Source organism: Macaca thibetana, chromosome 2, assembly GCF_024542745.1.
Source record: "Macaca thibetana thibetana isolate TM-01 chromosome 2, ASM2454274v1, whole genome shotgun sequence".
Classification (NCBI taxonomy): domain Eukaryota; kingdom Metazoa; phylum Chordata; class Mammalia; order Primates; family Cercopithecidae; genus Macaca; species Macaca thibetana.
The window spans coordinates 101,558,299-101,571,190 of NC_065579.1; the positions used below are offsets into that span (position 1 = coordinate 101,558,299).

General features: G+C 48.0%; 1 protein-coding gene across 4 annotated transcripts in view; it reads left to right on the plus strand.

Annotated features, from left to right (window-relative positions):
- The window catches only part of KLHL18 (kelch like family member 18), a 60,795-nt gene extending 48,268 nt beyond the window's left edge, over positions 1-12,527 (plus strand). For 3 of the 4 annotated variants that reach the window (XM_050780840.1, XM_050780843.1, XM_050780844.1), the window contains 5 exons: positions 460-596; positions 2,275-2,512; positions 6,344-6,448; positions 8,482-8,593; positions 9,295-12,527. In XM_050780840.1, the coding sequence (XP_050636797.1) occupies positions 460-596; positions 2,275-2,512; positions 6,344-6,448; positions 8,482-8,593; positions 9,295-9,681 (979 nt within the window). In that variant the 3' untranslated portion in view covers positions 9,682-12,527. The remainder of the gene's footprint in view (positions 1-459; positions 597-2,274; positions 2,513-6,343; positions 6,449-8,481; positions 8,594-9,294) is intronic. The other variant, XM_050780842.1, reaches the window with a different exon arrangement.
- Positions 12,528-12,892: the final 365 nt, after the last annotated feature.

Here is a 12,892-nt window from a genome sequence, read left to right on the forward strand (position 1 = left end):
AAGTGGAATGGAGGGATAGGCTGGAGGCAGGGAAATGTGTGAGGAGCTGCCACCATGCAGGTGAGTGGTGATTAATTGCAGGTTGCAAGCCAAGGTGCAGTTGTGGGGATGGAAAGGAAGGGCTAGGTCTGAGTGGCGACAGGGTGCATGCTGCTTGTCGAAACTCCCAGGTCCAGCCATTTTGGCCACCACCCTGTTTTTCTCATGCCTAATCTGTACCTGATTACACTAGCTGAGGTGGTCTCTACTTGTCTTGCCCCTTTAATTTTGAATATATCTCAGTAGCCATATATGATTTTCCCAGAACTCACCTGGTTTCTTTGAGACCAGACCTTCCAGAAGGCTTCTCCTCCCAGATTTCCCCTGCAGCTGGCAGTGGGGAGCTAGGCTCAGGGATGTAAACAAGGACTAAGTCAGTGGGGGATACCTCCTGTTCTAGCATCTTCCACCTTATTCCAGGGACCTGGTAGATGAAGCAAAGGACTACCACCTCATGCCAGAGCGCCGGCCCCACCTGCCAGCTTTCAGAACCCGGCCACGCTGCTGCACGTCCATCGCTGGGCTTATCTACGCCGTGGGGGGCCTCAACTCAGCAGGTACCTTGCGGCTCCCCTTTATAGACCCCCATCTTGGACTCCATGGATGAGGAAGCACCAAACAAATTAGCCTGGCCCTTCTGGTTTCTCTGTTTTGTGCTGTCATCTCCCTTGCCCCTCTTGATTTTATACAATTGCTCTACAGTTAGAGCATGTCACATATTCAGGCCATTGAATCAGAATATCAGTGCTAAAGAGACCTTCTAGAAATCTTTGAGGCCTAGCCTGCTCACCTGACAAGTGAAGAAATTGAGCCCCACCGAACTTTCACTATGTTCATACAATTGTTTTTGGCAGAACAAGGACTAGAACTTGGGTGTACTGGTTCCTGAGCCAGCACTTTTGCCCTAGTATCACATTGGCTATGGTATAGCATCCTGTCAGCCCTGGATAGGATACAGTCAGAGACCCAATTCCATACCAGACTATTCACATTTGGTTATATGAATCTCTGGGGTTAGACTGAGAATGTCCCCAAGAGAAAGATTATCCAAATACACAGGCTCTACCACTGTCAGCCCCACCCACTGTGAAACACACACATGCTTTACAGTCCGTGGGTTATTGGCAGTTTTTGAATCTAAAAGTAAGATTTTCAGAAAGCTGCATGGCCTCCCAACTTGGGAGGAGTTGGTGGGCACTCCCAGGCAGTTTTGTTTTTATTTTTTATTGTTTTTAAATTTTTTGAGATGGAATGTCACTCTTGTCACCCAGGCTGGAGTGCAGTGGTGCAATCTTGGCTCACTGCAACCTCTGCCTCCCAGGTTCAAGCAATTCTCCCGCCTTAGCCTTCTGAGTAGCTGGGACTACAGGCACATGCTACTACACCCAGCTAATTTTTGTATTTTTAGTAGAGATGGAGTTTCACCGTGTTGGCCAGGCTGGTTTTTAGTTCCTGACCTCAAGTGATCTGCCCACCTTGGCCTCCCAAAGTGCTGGGATTACAGGTGTGAGCCACCGCACCTGGCCCAGTTTTGTTTTTAATTGAATGTTAATGAGAGTTGGGTACTAGCTGCTGCTTGTTAATCATAGGGCCTGGAACAGGTAAGTCCTCAACTCAGTGCACGCTGGAGCAGTGTGCAAATGAAATGCCAAGTGCCCCATAGCAGCATACCACAGGAAGAGGGGGTTATTTTATTTGATCATCACAAAAACCTGATGCAAAAGGTAGGGCTGGAATGATCATTCCTTGCTGCTGTGACTATTTATTGAGCACTAAGTATATTGAACCATGCTAGGTGCTTTACCTGTTATATCATTTAATCCGTAAAGATTATCTCCATTTCATGTGTGAAGCAGAGGGTGGGGACACAAAGCCCCTTGCCTTGGGTCACCCACTAGCAAATGAAAGCACTGGAGCGCATGCCCGTCCCTCTGGCATGCCTCCTGCCTGGAGGAAATATTGTATCGATTCGCCTATACCTTTGACTTTAAGCAGGTGGAGTACCTGATTGTAACTGAAAACTGCCCTCTCTAAAAAATAAATACCTCCTGTCTGATTCTGATTTTCCTTAAAGAATTAGGTTTGAGGTGATCATGGCTGAAATTTCTTAGTGGGCCCTTGTGCCTTGAGTAATTCTGTGGGAAGAGCTAATAGAATTGAGTCAAATGTTCCGTATAATCAATGCCCAATAGCTGTGATCTAAACAAGTGGTCTCATTTGTTTTAATTTGAGTAGCAAATTTTTATGCAGGTGATTCCCTGAATGTGGTGGAAGTGTTCGACCCCATCGCCAATCACTGGGAGAGGTGCCGTCCCATGACAACAGCCCGCAGCCGTGTTGGCGTGGCTGTGGTGAACGGGCTTCTCTATGCCATTGGAGGATATGACGGCCAGCTACGGCTGAGCACTGTGGAGGCGTACAACCCGGAGACAGACACATGGACCAGAGTGGGGAGCATGAATAGCAAGAGAAGGTATTCTGGAAGCCACGTGCAGCCCGAACATACACACTGAGCACCTGGGGAGCACCATGCTAGAAAAGCAGGGGCACACAGTAAAGTAAAATACAAGCTTTGGCCTAGGAGTTTCCTGCAGCCAGGCCAGCCACTGCCGGTACCTCCTGGGAGCAAGCCCCCATCTGCTTAAAAGTAAAATACCCGCCTTGTCCTTTGAGGAACTTGGGGAGACCAGACGTGGACATGTGGAAGTTGTGTTGTTATTTTAAGTGCCAGATAAGGACTGGAAATGTGTATTATGGAAGATTCAAGGAGGGAGAGAAACTGGACTGGAACTTCTGGAAGATTTCAGGGAAGAGGTGGGATTAAAGTTGAAACTTGAAGAATAAGGAGGATTTACCTTTATTAGTGATAAAAGGAAATCCAAGGTGTTTTTCTGTATACCTTCCTTCCCCAGGACTCCCCTCACACATAAGTTTCCACTACCTGGGGAGAATATGAACCAAAGCAGTGTTCTTTTATTTAGGTCACACACATTCTCCTAGACAGGAAAACATAGGTATTTGCAAGGTGGGCCAAGTTGGTATGTCACTCAGTACATTCTAGCTACCTGCTCCCTCCACTTCTCTGCTTATATTGCCCGAATAAGAAGTGGGATTAGAAGACATCCTGGTGCCTGTGTTTAGCCTTCTTAATGCTGAGGTGACAACAGGTGGCATGTTTCATTATGTCAGACACATGATGGAGTCGTCACACGTGTGGGCAGCCGAAAGGCTGGCGCAGCCCAAGGAGGGGAGAGGAAAGCCGCCCAGGGCCCCCTTGCCCATTACCCAGGACAGCTCTGCATTGATCGCTTTTACACATTGAGCTTCCTTGACATATGCCTAATGTTGTTCCACATCCGGCAGCGTTCACATGTGGATGTGAGCTGGGAGGGATCTGCCTTTGTACTGGTGAGACCAGTTCACAAAACATTGGGGTAGGTTCCTTTGGGAAGAAAAAAATACGTAAGATCTGCCCCTCCCAAGAATGCGTTGGGAGTCCTTTCCTCCCACCATCCCCACTTTTGCTGCTTGGATACTTTGCAGCTTCCTGTGTTTGAGTGACTCATTGCTCCATGTCCCCAACTATGAGTAGCTTTTTTGCTTTGACTGCAGTCAACTGTCCTTCCTTGTGTGTATGCTCTGGACCACTTCCTTGCTTTGATGTTACTTGGTTTAGAGTGCTGTCTTGGAGGAAAGTCCTCTGGGTATTCCTTTCCTTCACTGTGGTTAATACCCTGTTATTAGTGTGGGCCCGGTTCCATTACATCCCTTTTAAATTATAGGCTCCCTTAAAGCGTTCCTAGTCACTTCTCTCCTGACATCCCACACAGCTGTCTGTCCTGCCAGTTAGTGACATCGTGCCATCTTTCCTTCCCATCTCCCCCAGTGTTCTACACCATCCCATAGAGCTTTCTTACACTGGACTATTCCAGTCCATGCTAATCAGCATTTTCTCCTCTTCACACTCACCTTTACTACCTAGTTGATAGTTAATCTCATGCAGTTTTGTGGCACCTCTTAATTCATTTTCATATTGTTCAACACCTGTTTTGTTATGTAATTTTTATGTTTGTGTCCGTGTCCAGAAGGATAGTAATCATGTCTAGTAAATGTGTGATCTTCCCTCAGTACTTACCTAAGGCAAGTCCCTCTCCTCTTTTGGGCTGGTCCAGGGGGTCTGTTATCATGTCCCTGAAAGGGACATTCTGTGGATCAGTTTGATTACTATGTACATTTAAAAGGTAGCAGCAAGCCAGGCACCGTGGCTCACGCCTATAATCCCAGCACTTTGCGAGGCCACAGAGGGCGGATCACCTAAGGTGAGGAGTTTGACAACAGCCTGGCCAACGTGGTGAAACACTGTCTTTACTAAAAATATAAAAATTAGCCAGGCATGGTGGTGGGCGCCTATAATCCCAGCTACTTGGGAGGCTAAGGCAGGGAGAACTGCTTAAACCAGGGAGGCAAGGGTTACAGTGAGCTAAGATCGTGCCACTGCATTCCAGCCTGGTTGACAGAATGAGACTCTGTCTCAAAAAAAAAAAAAAAAAGGTAGCATTAAGCCTGGTATGTTTTATTTTCCTGTTTGTTAGAAACCTAGATTCATTTTTAATCTTTACCAGCATCACATTTGAAAATACAGCTTGGCATTCATGCTGAATTCCTTATAAGGCTTTGTGTAGAGTGGAAGATTACATGATTACACCAGACCCCTGGGTCTTTGGTATTAGAAAAACTTGGCATGTGAGGAGTTGGGTAGTTGGGCTTGTCTCATTTAAATCTGAGGCAGGCCTCTCTCTGGGCAGTCTTGAGGAGAGACCTCAGCCTCCCCAAGCTATAGCTGCCTGTCTGTACAGTGATTATGGTGCTCTTTCCTTCCTTGCAGGGTGTGCTAAGGGCTGAAAATAGCAAGTGGGCCATGCACAGTGGCTCACACCTATAATCTCAGCACTTTGGGAGGCTAAGGCAGGAGGATGATTGCTGGAGCCCAGGAGTTCATGACCAGCCTGGGCAGCATAGTGAGACCCCCGTCTATACAAAAAGAAAATTAGCTGGGCATGGTGCCATGTGCCTGTAGTCCCAGCTACTGGGGAGTCTGAGGTGGGAGAATCCCTTGAACCCAGGAGATCAAGATTGCTGTGAACCATCATTGTGCCGCTGCACTCCAGCCTGATGATAGAGCAAGACGTCGTCTCAAAAAAAAAAAAAAAGAAAAAAGAAAATAGCAAATGTAGAGTACCTGACACATGTAGTAAATGCACAGCAAACAGGAGCTGTGGCATCAACCACTAAGATAAATTAGAGGCCATGCACATGATGAAAACAACATATGTGAATTGAGTGGGAAAAAGCAGAGGTAACACAACAAACATACATTCAGTGCCTGTTACATACAGGACATCATACTTATCACTGTGAAGATCACACAGATGAAGATGAAGTGAGGACCTTCCTGTCTTCCAGGAGGTCCTCACTTATTAAGAGGTGGCAGATAGATTGGCTGGGTGTGGTGGCTCACTCTTGTAATCCCAGCACTTTGGGAGGCCAAGACAAGAGGATAACTTGAGGACAGAAGTTTTGAGACCAGCCTGGGCAACATAGCAAGACCCTGTCTCAAAAAAAAAAAAAATTAGCTGGGTGTGGTGGTGCACACCTGTAATCCCAGCTACTTGGGAGGTTGAAGTGCAGGAAGATCGACTGGGCACAGGAGTTCAAGGCACAGTGAGCTCTGATGGTACCACTGCAGTCTAGCCTGAGTGACAGATCAAGGCTTTGATTAAAAATTACACACAAACAGAAGTGGCAGATAGATTCCTGGTAGCCTATAATGTCAGAACATAAGTGCCTTGTGGGCTGGAACTTTGGCTTGCTTACCACTCTAAACCCCAGCTGATAAAGATCTGATGGATGAATGAATGATTGTAACAACAGCTGTAATAAGCCACTCAGGGAGTGTAGGGGCAGGAAAGAGTAATTCTTACAAAGGGGAGGAAGAGGAAAGAGGAAGTTGCGTTGGGCCTTCAAGGTAAATTCAACCTTCACATGGTGAGGTGGAAGGTGAGCATTTTAGAAAGATTAAGGACAGAGAAGAGCGGGGAGGGGAGGCAGCCTGCGGTAGAAGGGTGGGGCACAAGAGGAATGATGGGGCAGCTTCTGTCACCTCAGTTTTTTGCCTTTACTTAGTCACATACCTGAGATTTAGGTTGCAGAAAGAGGCAGTAGGTAGGTTTGTTTCTCAGTGGGCAAGAGAGGCTGCTCCAGGAAGGCTACGGCTCATCTGGGATGACAGCTCTGTCTGTTTCAGTGCCATGGGGACAGTCGTGCTGGACGGGCAGATCTACGTCTGTGGGGGCTACGATGGCAACTCTTCCCTCAGCTCCGTGGAGACCTACTCACCTGAGACGGACAAGTAAGGAATCCAACTCCCTTGGGGCAACTGGAGCTGATAAACAGTATAAAAATCAGAACTGCAGTTTTTTAAATTTAAGCTTCTTGAGGGTAGAGAATGTCTTACCCTTTTTCCCCTATAGTACTTTGTATATACCAGATATTTAATAACCCTTGGTTAAGTGAAAGAATGAGTAAATAAAATTTTAAAACAAATAGTCTACATAGATGCTTGGAAATAGTTATTTAATGGTCTGTACCTTTTAGCTAAATCAGCCCATTTTAATGGAAATACAGGCAAGAGGGGATAAGAAGTAGATGAACAGCATGTTCCAAAGTGGGTAGGATATGATTTGGAAAAAAAATAAAAAGTTTTTAAGTTCTGTGGTCAGATAGGCATGGAAAATGTTGATGTCTGAACTGCCAGAGTCCTTGTCTTTCCATAAGATATATTAACATTTTAAAGGCTCTAAGAAACCCTGTAGTGAATAACTCTGTTTAACCTCGGGTTTTTAATACACACCAGTCACCGTCTTGTGGGACTCATTTGTGGAACACTCTTTGAAAAACATTGACAAGGTTAGCCCGAGTTTTTCATTTTAGTGTTTGAATCCTCTCACCTTATATAATAAAATATAAACAAATTAGTTGAATGGACTTATTAGGATGCCTTTAAGCCAGTATTCTGTTCACTTAACCAGTCTACTATGGATCAGACAGCAAGCTGGGTGTCTGAGATCCTTTAAAGCACCCAGTGTGGTTGGGCCGTAGGTTGCATCATGATCGTCCTACCCTGGAGGCCTGTGTCAGAAGCCCTTGGACACAGAGCAGAGGGAACCTTCATCTTCCCCAGGGTTGCAGGAAGGGACAGGGTAGCAGGGATGTCTTCCAAGGTGAGACCTGTCATGGATAGCCAGTGGGAGGTGTTTGCTCATCATAGGCGGGGAGACAACAAGGAGCGAGGCTGCGATAAAGTGTTCACTGTAATCGAGAACAGCAATGATCCTCTCATGGGCTGGAGCCCAGTGTGTGGATGGGAGACGGAGCAGAGTGGGTAGCATATGGTGTGGGGTGAAGCTGAAGGGTAGATGAGGACCAAGAGGTAAAGAACCACATGAAGAGCCGGGCACAGTGGCTCACGCCTGTAATCCCAACACTTTGGGAGGCCGAGGCAGGAAGGTAACTTGAGCCCAGAAGTTCGAGACCAGCCTAGGCAACATAGGAAGACCCTGTCTCTACGAAAAAAAAAAAAAAAGAGAGAGAGAGAGAGAGAAATTAGCCAGGCATGGTGGCGTGAGCCTGTAGTCCCAGCTACTGAGAAGGCTGAGGCAGGAAGATTGCTTGATTCTGGGAGGTCAAAACTGCAGTGAGCTATGATTGCACCACTGCACTCCAGCCTTGGTGACAGTGAGACCCTGTCTCAAAAATAAAAAAAGTTTAAAACCACATGAAGGAACCTGGACTGTCTTAGAGGAGACAGTGAGGAGCCACTGGACGGACATGGTCCAGGTACAGGAGAAGCAATCCCTCTGGCTGGGTGGGGTTGGATGGGACTGGTGTGAAATCCAGGCTGCCTGTAAAGAGGCTGTGGCAGTGGTCCAGATGAGAGGTCAGGGTAGGGCACTGGCAGTGGGGATGGGAACAAGCACTGACTCGGAAGCAAACCAGCCAGGACTTGGGGGACCACAGGAATGTCGACGGTGAGGGAGAAGCAGCCAGAACAGCACTGAGATTTATAAGTACAGCAGCTAGAGAGCTGGTCGTCTGCTTAACGAGGCAGGGAGTGCAGGGAGGAGCAGAACTGTAAGAGAAAGAGGCCTTGTATGAGACACAATGATTTTGAGCAGCCGTGGAGATGAGCAGAGAAGATGGGCTGTCGGTTTGCAGCTTGGGTGAGAGGCGGCAGCCAGGGAGAGCTGTCAGAGAGGTGGTGGGAGAGGTGATAAGAGGTAGAGAGATGGCCAGCACAATTCACCTGAACCCTGCTAGGCTATCTTGGGGGGACAAGAACCCTGAATCTCATGCTTTCCCTCCTATTTTGACTCTTTCCTGAAGGTGGACAGTGGTGACCCCAATGAGCTCGAATCGCAGTGCTGCTGGGGTTACGGTCTTTGAGGGCAGGATATATGTGTCAGGCGGCCACGATGGTTTGCAGATCTTCAGCAGTGTGAGTCTGGGCTCCCCCTGGGATAAGGGCACCTACTTCTTCTGTCTTTGAGATTTATTTTGGAAGATCATTAATTGAAAAAACTTCAGCCTTGCCGTAGCTGAATAAAGTATCATCTAGTGAGGTTTCAGGCTATCCACTGCGTCTTCTGAAATTCTGAACTTACAGAGAATGAGCCAGTGTACGCAAAAGAAGGGTGTAGGGTAGTCACATCTGCAGCCACCACCCTGTTCTACTGTCTGTCGGACACTGCATAGACACTGCAAATCTACAAGTGTAAATTTGCAAACAGTTGTATTCTTTTGGATAATTTGTTTGAAATTGTATTTATTCTGTAAAAAAGGCTCAACAGCCATTTACTAGTCATTCCATAGTCAGTCAGTGCCGCAGTGGAAAGCCCTGGAGATTACAGGAGACCCAGCTCTCATACAGGTTCTGTCACTACCTAGCATTGCATCCTTGGGCACATCCTTTTTTTTGTTTCCTTAGATGCAGACAGAAAGGGTCAGGTGAGGTGACCTCTCCCTGCCCCATACGCCAAAGAGCAGGCCTGCAGCAGAGGGAAAACTGGCAGAGCTCCTCATCCCCATGCCTCCCACAGGAGTTTGACATCATGGGGGCTGCTGTGCCCTGCATGGTTACTCTATGGACTGAGCTTTGTCTCTGACTGTCCTGTACCTGTGCCTCTCTCCCCACTGTAGGTGGAGCACTACAACCACCACACTGCCACCTGGCACCCTGCAGCTGGCATGCTCAACAAGCGCTGCCGGCACGGAGCCGCCTCCCTGGGGAGCAAGATGTTTGTCTGCGGGGGCTACGATGGCTCTGGCTTCCTCAGCATTGCTGAGATGTACAGCTCTGTGGCAGACCAGTGGTGCCTGATCGTCCCCATGCACACGCGCCGGAGCCGGGTCTCCCTGGTGGCCAGCTGTGGGCGCCTCTACGCTGTAGGGGGCTACGACGGACAGTCAAACCTAAGCTCAGTGGAGATGTATGACCCAGAGACGGACCGCTGGACATTCATGGCCCCCATGGCATGCCATGAGGGAGGAGTCGGTGTGGGCTGCATCCCTCTCCTCACCATCTAAGGCAGAGGATGGGGATGTGGTGGGGCAGGGATCTGGTACAGACATAGGCGCACCCTTCCAGGAACAGTCCCTCAGGAGAGGCAGTGGACCAGAAGAGGTGGCGAAATGCGAGCTCGCCGGAGGTACAGTTTTTCCAGGTGCTTAAGCCCTCCCCTACTGTGCCACCCTTGTGACCTTCAGGCCTGGGTCATCAAGATGCACAGCATGGAAAACAAGCTCCTCTGGATCCCGCAGCTGGTGACGTGGAACTGTTTTCTGGTCCACACGAACACAGGCTCCATCCAGGCCCAGCTCCTACCCACCGCCTCTCTGTGGGCCCGCTGTTCACAGAAGACCTTCCATCTGATGCTCCCCTTCGCCTGCTTGTTCTCCAGCCGAGTTCTGGCCACTTTGCCATGGGGAGACTGCAATGTCCAAGCCTGCTGGAAACTGGGATGTAGTTGGGGGTGAAAGGACAGACCCAAGTGTCCTCCGTGCCTGAGATGGTGTGGCCACAGCAGTGGAGGGCTGCACACAGGCACGTTCCTTCTTCCACAGTGGGGCACCAAGGATTCTGTCCTCATTGCTGGGTAAGCAGGGAGAAGAGAAGTTTTCCCCATGTCTAATTTTGGGATTTCAGTGAGGCCTTTTCCATCTGTCCAGGAGAACAGAAGGGAAAAAAAGATACTTGAAAGATACTGAAGGAAATTTAAACAAAGAAACACTTGAAAGAAACTGGAAAGAAAAATAATTTTTTTTTATGTGAACAAACTTTTGCAGGAAGAAAAAAGCGTAAAAGACACTAAGGGCAAATCTGTGTTTAAATGGAAAACCGTCTAACTGGAGAAGGGCGGTATCCACCCCACATTCGGATCCCAGGGTCCTGAGGCCTCGCATCAAGCTGGGGGTTCCCTCTGAGCCCCAGTGTGTGTGGAATCAGTACACTCTTGACTGGGCCTGTAGTAAGGTGCTCATGGGGTTTGTCTTCACACCCACTGTCAGAGGACTTTTAAAATCATAGGTGTAGAGAGCTATCTGCTGAATTACTGCCACTCTTCTTGGTGGGGGCTCCTAGCTGGGGCTGGGGGCTCCAGACGCCCCTGTGATTACCTCCTACTGCCACCATGGCGCTCATTCAGATTCCCCACTCTCACTGACATTCCTTCCTTTTTTGACCAGCAGGAAACAGCAGGTCCGGCCAGATTCTCACTTGCCTGTCGATCTTGTTCTTGGATGATTTCCCTCATTGTGATGCGTCTGGGGCACGTTGACCATATGCACCTCTAGAATCTAACCAGGGGCTTCCTTTTACCAGCTGTGGGCTGGCTTGGTCTGGTAACCTTGTCTGCCCTGCCATTCCACTGCTCCTCCATCCACTTGCCAATCCCAAGGGTCTGGCCTCCCTCCAGCCCTGGGCAGACTGACCAGCAAGGTGGACCTTTACATTCAAGCACAGCTGGCTTTTATGACATAACTAAAGGCCGAAAGAATCTCTTGCTGCTGCAAAGAACAGATTTTATATTTCTTCCTCTAATCTTGGCAAATGACCTTTACATTTTGGAAAGATTTCATACTGCTTCCTCCTTCTCCCTGGATGGGACCTAATGTAGCACAGCGGGACTCAAAGAGGAGGACATTTCTCTTACCAGTGCACTGGGCAGTGGGGCTGTCCTTCAACTGCTGCTGCCAAAATTGGTTTTTTAAAGTTCTTCCAGTAGAGACTAAAAGAAGATGCAATTCCTGTAACCCAAGACTGGGTCTTAGGGCTCCAGTCTCCACCTGGTTGGTTTCCTGTCCTTTGCTGCCTGCCTGGGGTGGCCTGGAAGCCTGTTCAGAAAGGCACAATGTGGAGCCTGGGGTGTCTCCCCCACCCCAGGACCGTCAGGTTTACCAGTGTGTGCAATCGCCATGTATTCAGAGGGAAGTACCTTTGTTACCTACAACTTAGGAGCTGGGCCTCTGCTACAAGCACTTGAAAATGATATTTTTATTTTTAATGTCTCAACAATCTGATATCGGATGTCGTTTAACCTGGGCTGGTGGTAGAGCTCCAGCATTTCTCCCTCCTTCCTGTAGGGGTAGACTCGGAAGGTGGGTGGGGTGTGCATTTCCTGTTAGGAGTGTATCAGTGCTTGTCTTATTACAAGCCCCTTTTGTGAATTTGAAGTAGCACCAACAAGCCTGGATTGTGAAGGTATTAAGAATCAGTCTGTGGGCTACTGAGTGGGTCCTTAGGATACTGGCCCAGATTTTGCCACTGGATATGGTAGATCATTTTCCCATGGCCTGCTGCTCTTGTAGTGGCCTTCCTGAGTCCAATCCCACCTCCTGGTGTAGAATTTACACTGCTGCACCTGAGGTCAGTGTTTCAAAGTAAGATCAAGCCAGTGTTTTGATCTGGGCTCTGAGCACTAGTGAGCAAACACCAACATATTCACACCCTCCCAGTAGGTTCCTCAGTCTGATGGTGAATGGCTGTTTGTAAATGGCTGGTCTGGCTCTTTGGTATTGGAGCCTTTCCAATAGCCCCATGAAAAGAAGCTTCACCCAAGGATATTGTGAAAAGGGTGTAACAAGGAGATAGGGTAGACATTGTGCTCAAGCCCAGCTCTGAGCAGAGGACTGTGGCATTCACTGTCCTTGAGTGTTTCACCTTCTCGGATAACACATGGGCCTTCTCTTCTGGATTTCATCAGAGATTACAGCCAGATGGGGGCTGAAGACCAGCCTCTTGACCACAGAGGTGTGACTGTGGGAATTCCTCCCAATTTATTGTTTCCCAGAAAATCTTCCTTCCTTTTATTTATAGAATGCATGTCTTTTGTGTTAAGAAACCAAAGAAATAAAGAAAGAGAACACTCCTAATAGCTCTTGTCCTTCCTTGGTTTGTTTCTTAGATATTAGAAGTACATCTTTTTTTAATTGTGATTCACTGAAAAAAAATATATTGGACAAAGTGGGAATATTTCTGTGAAAATAAGGGAAAAGCCAGATGTACAGCAAAAGTAGTATTTGGAGAGATTTATTTTATGAGAGTCACTTCTGGTGAAAAATATGCAAAGACTTTATTTGCATAATGGGACTGCATATTGGTACCTGTCCAGATCACCCCTACTCTCGGATTTCCCCTTTTCTCCATTCACTGCCCTAAAACTCCAGCGTTCCACAATGGAATGTGGCTGCCTGTTGACTGCCTGGAATCAGCACCTCCAGCTCCTTTTTTATGCTCTAG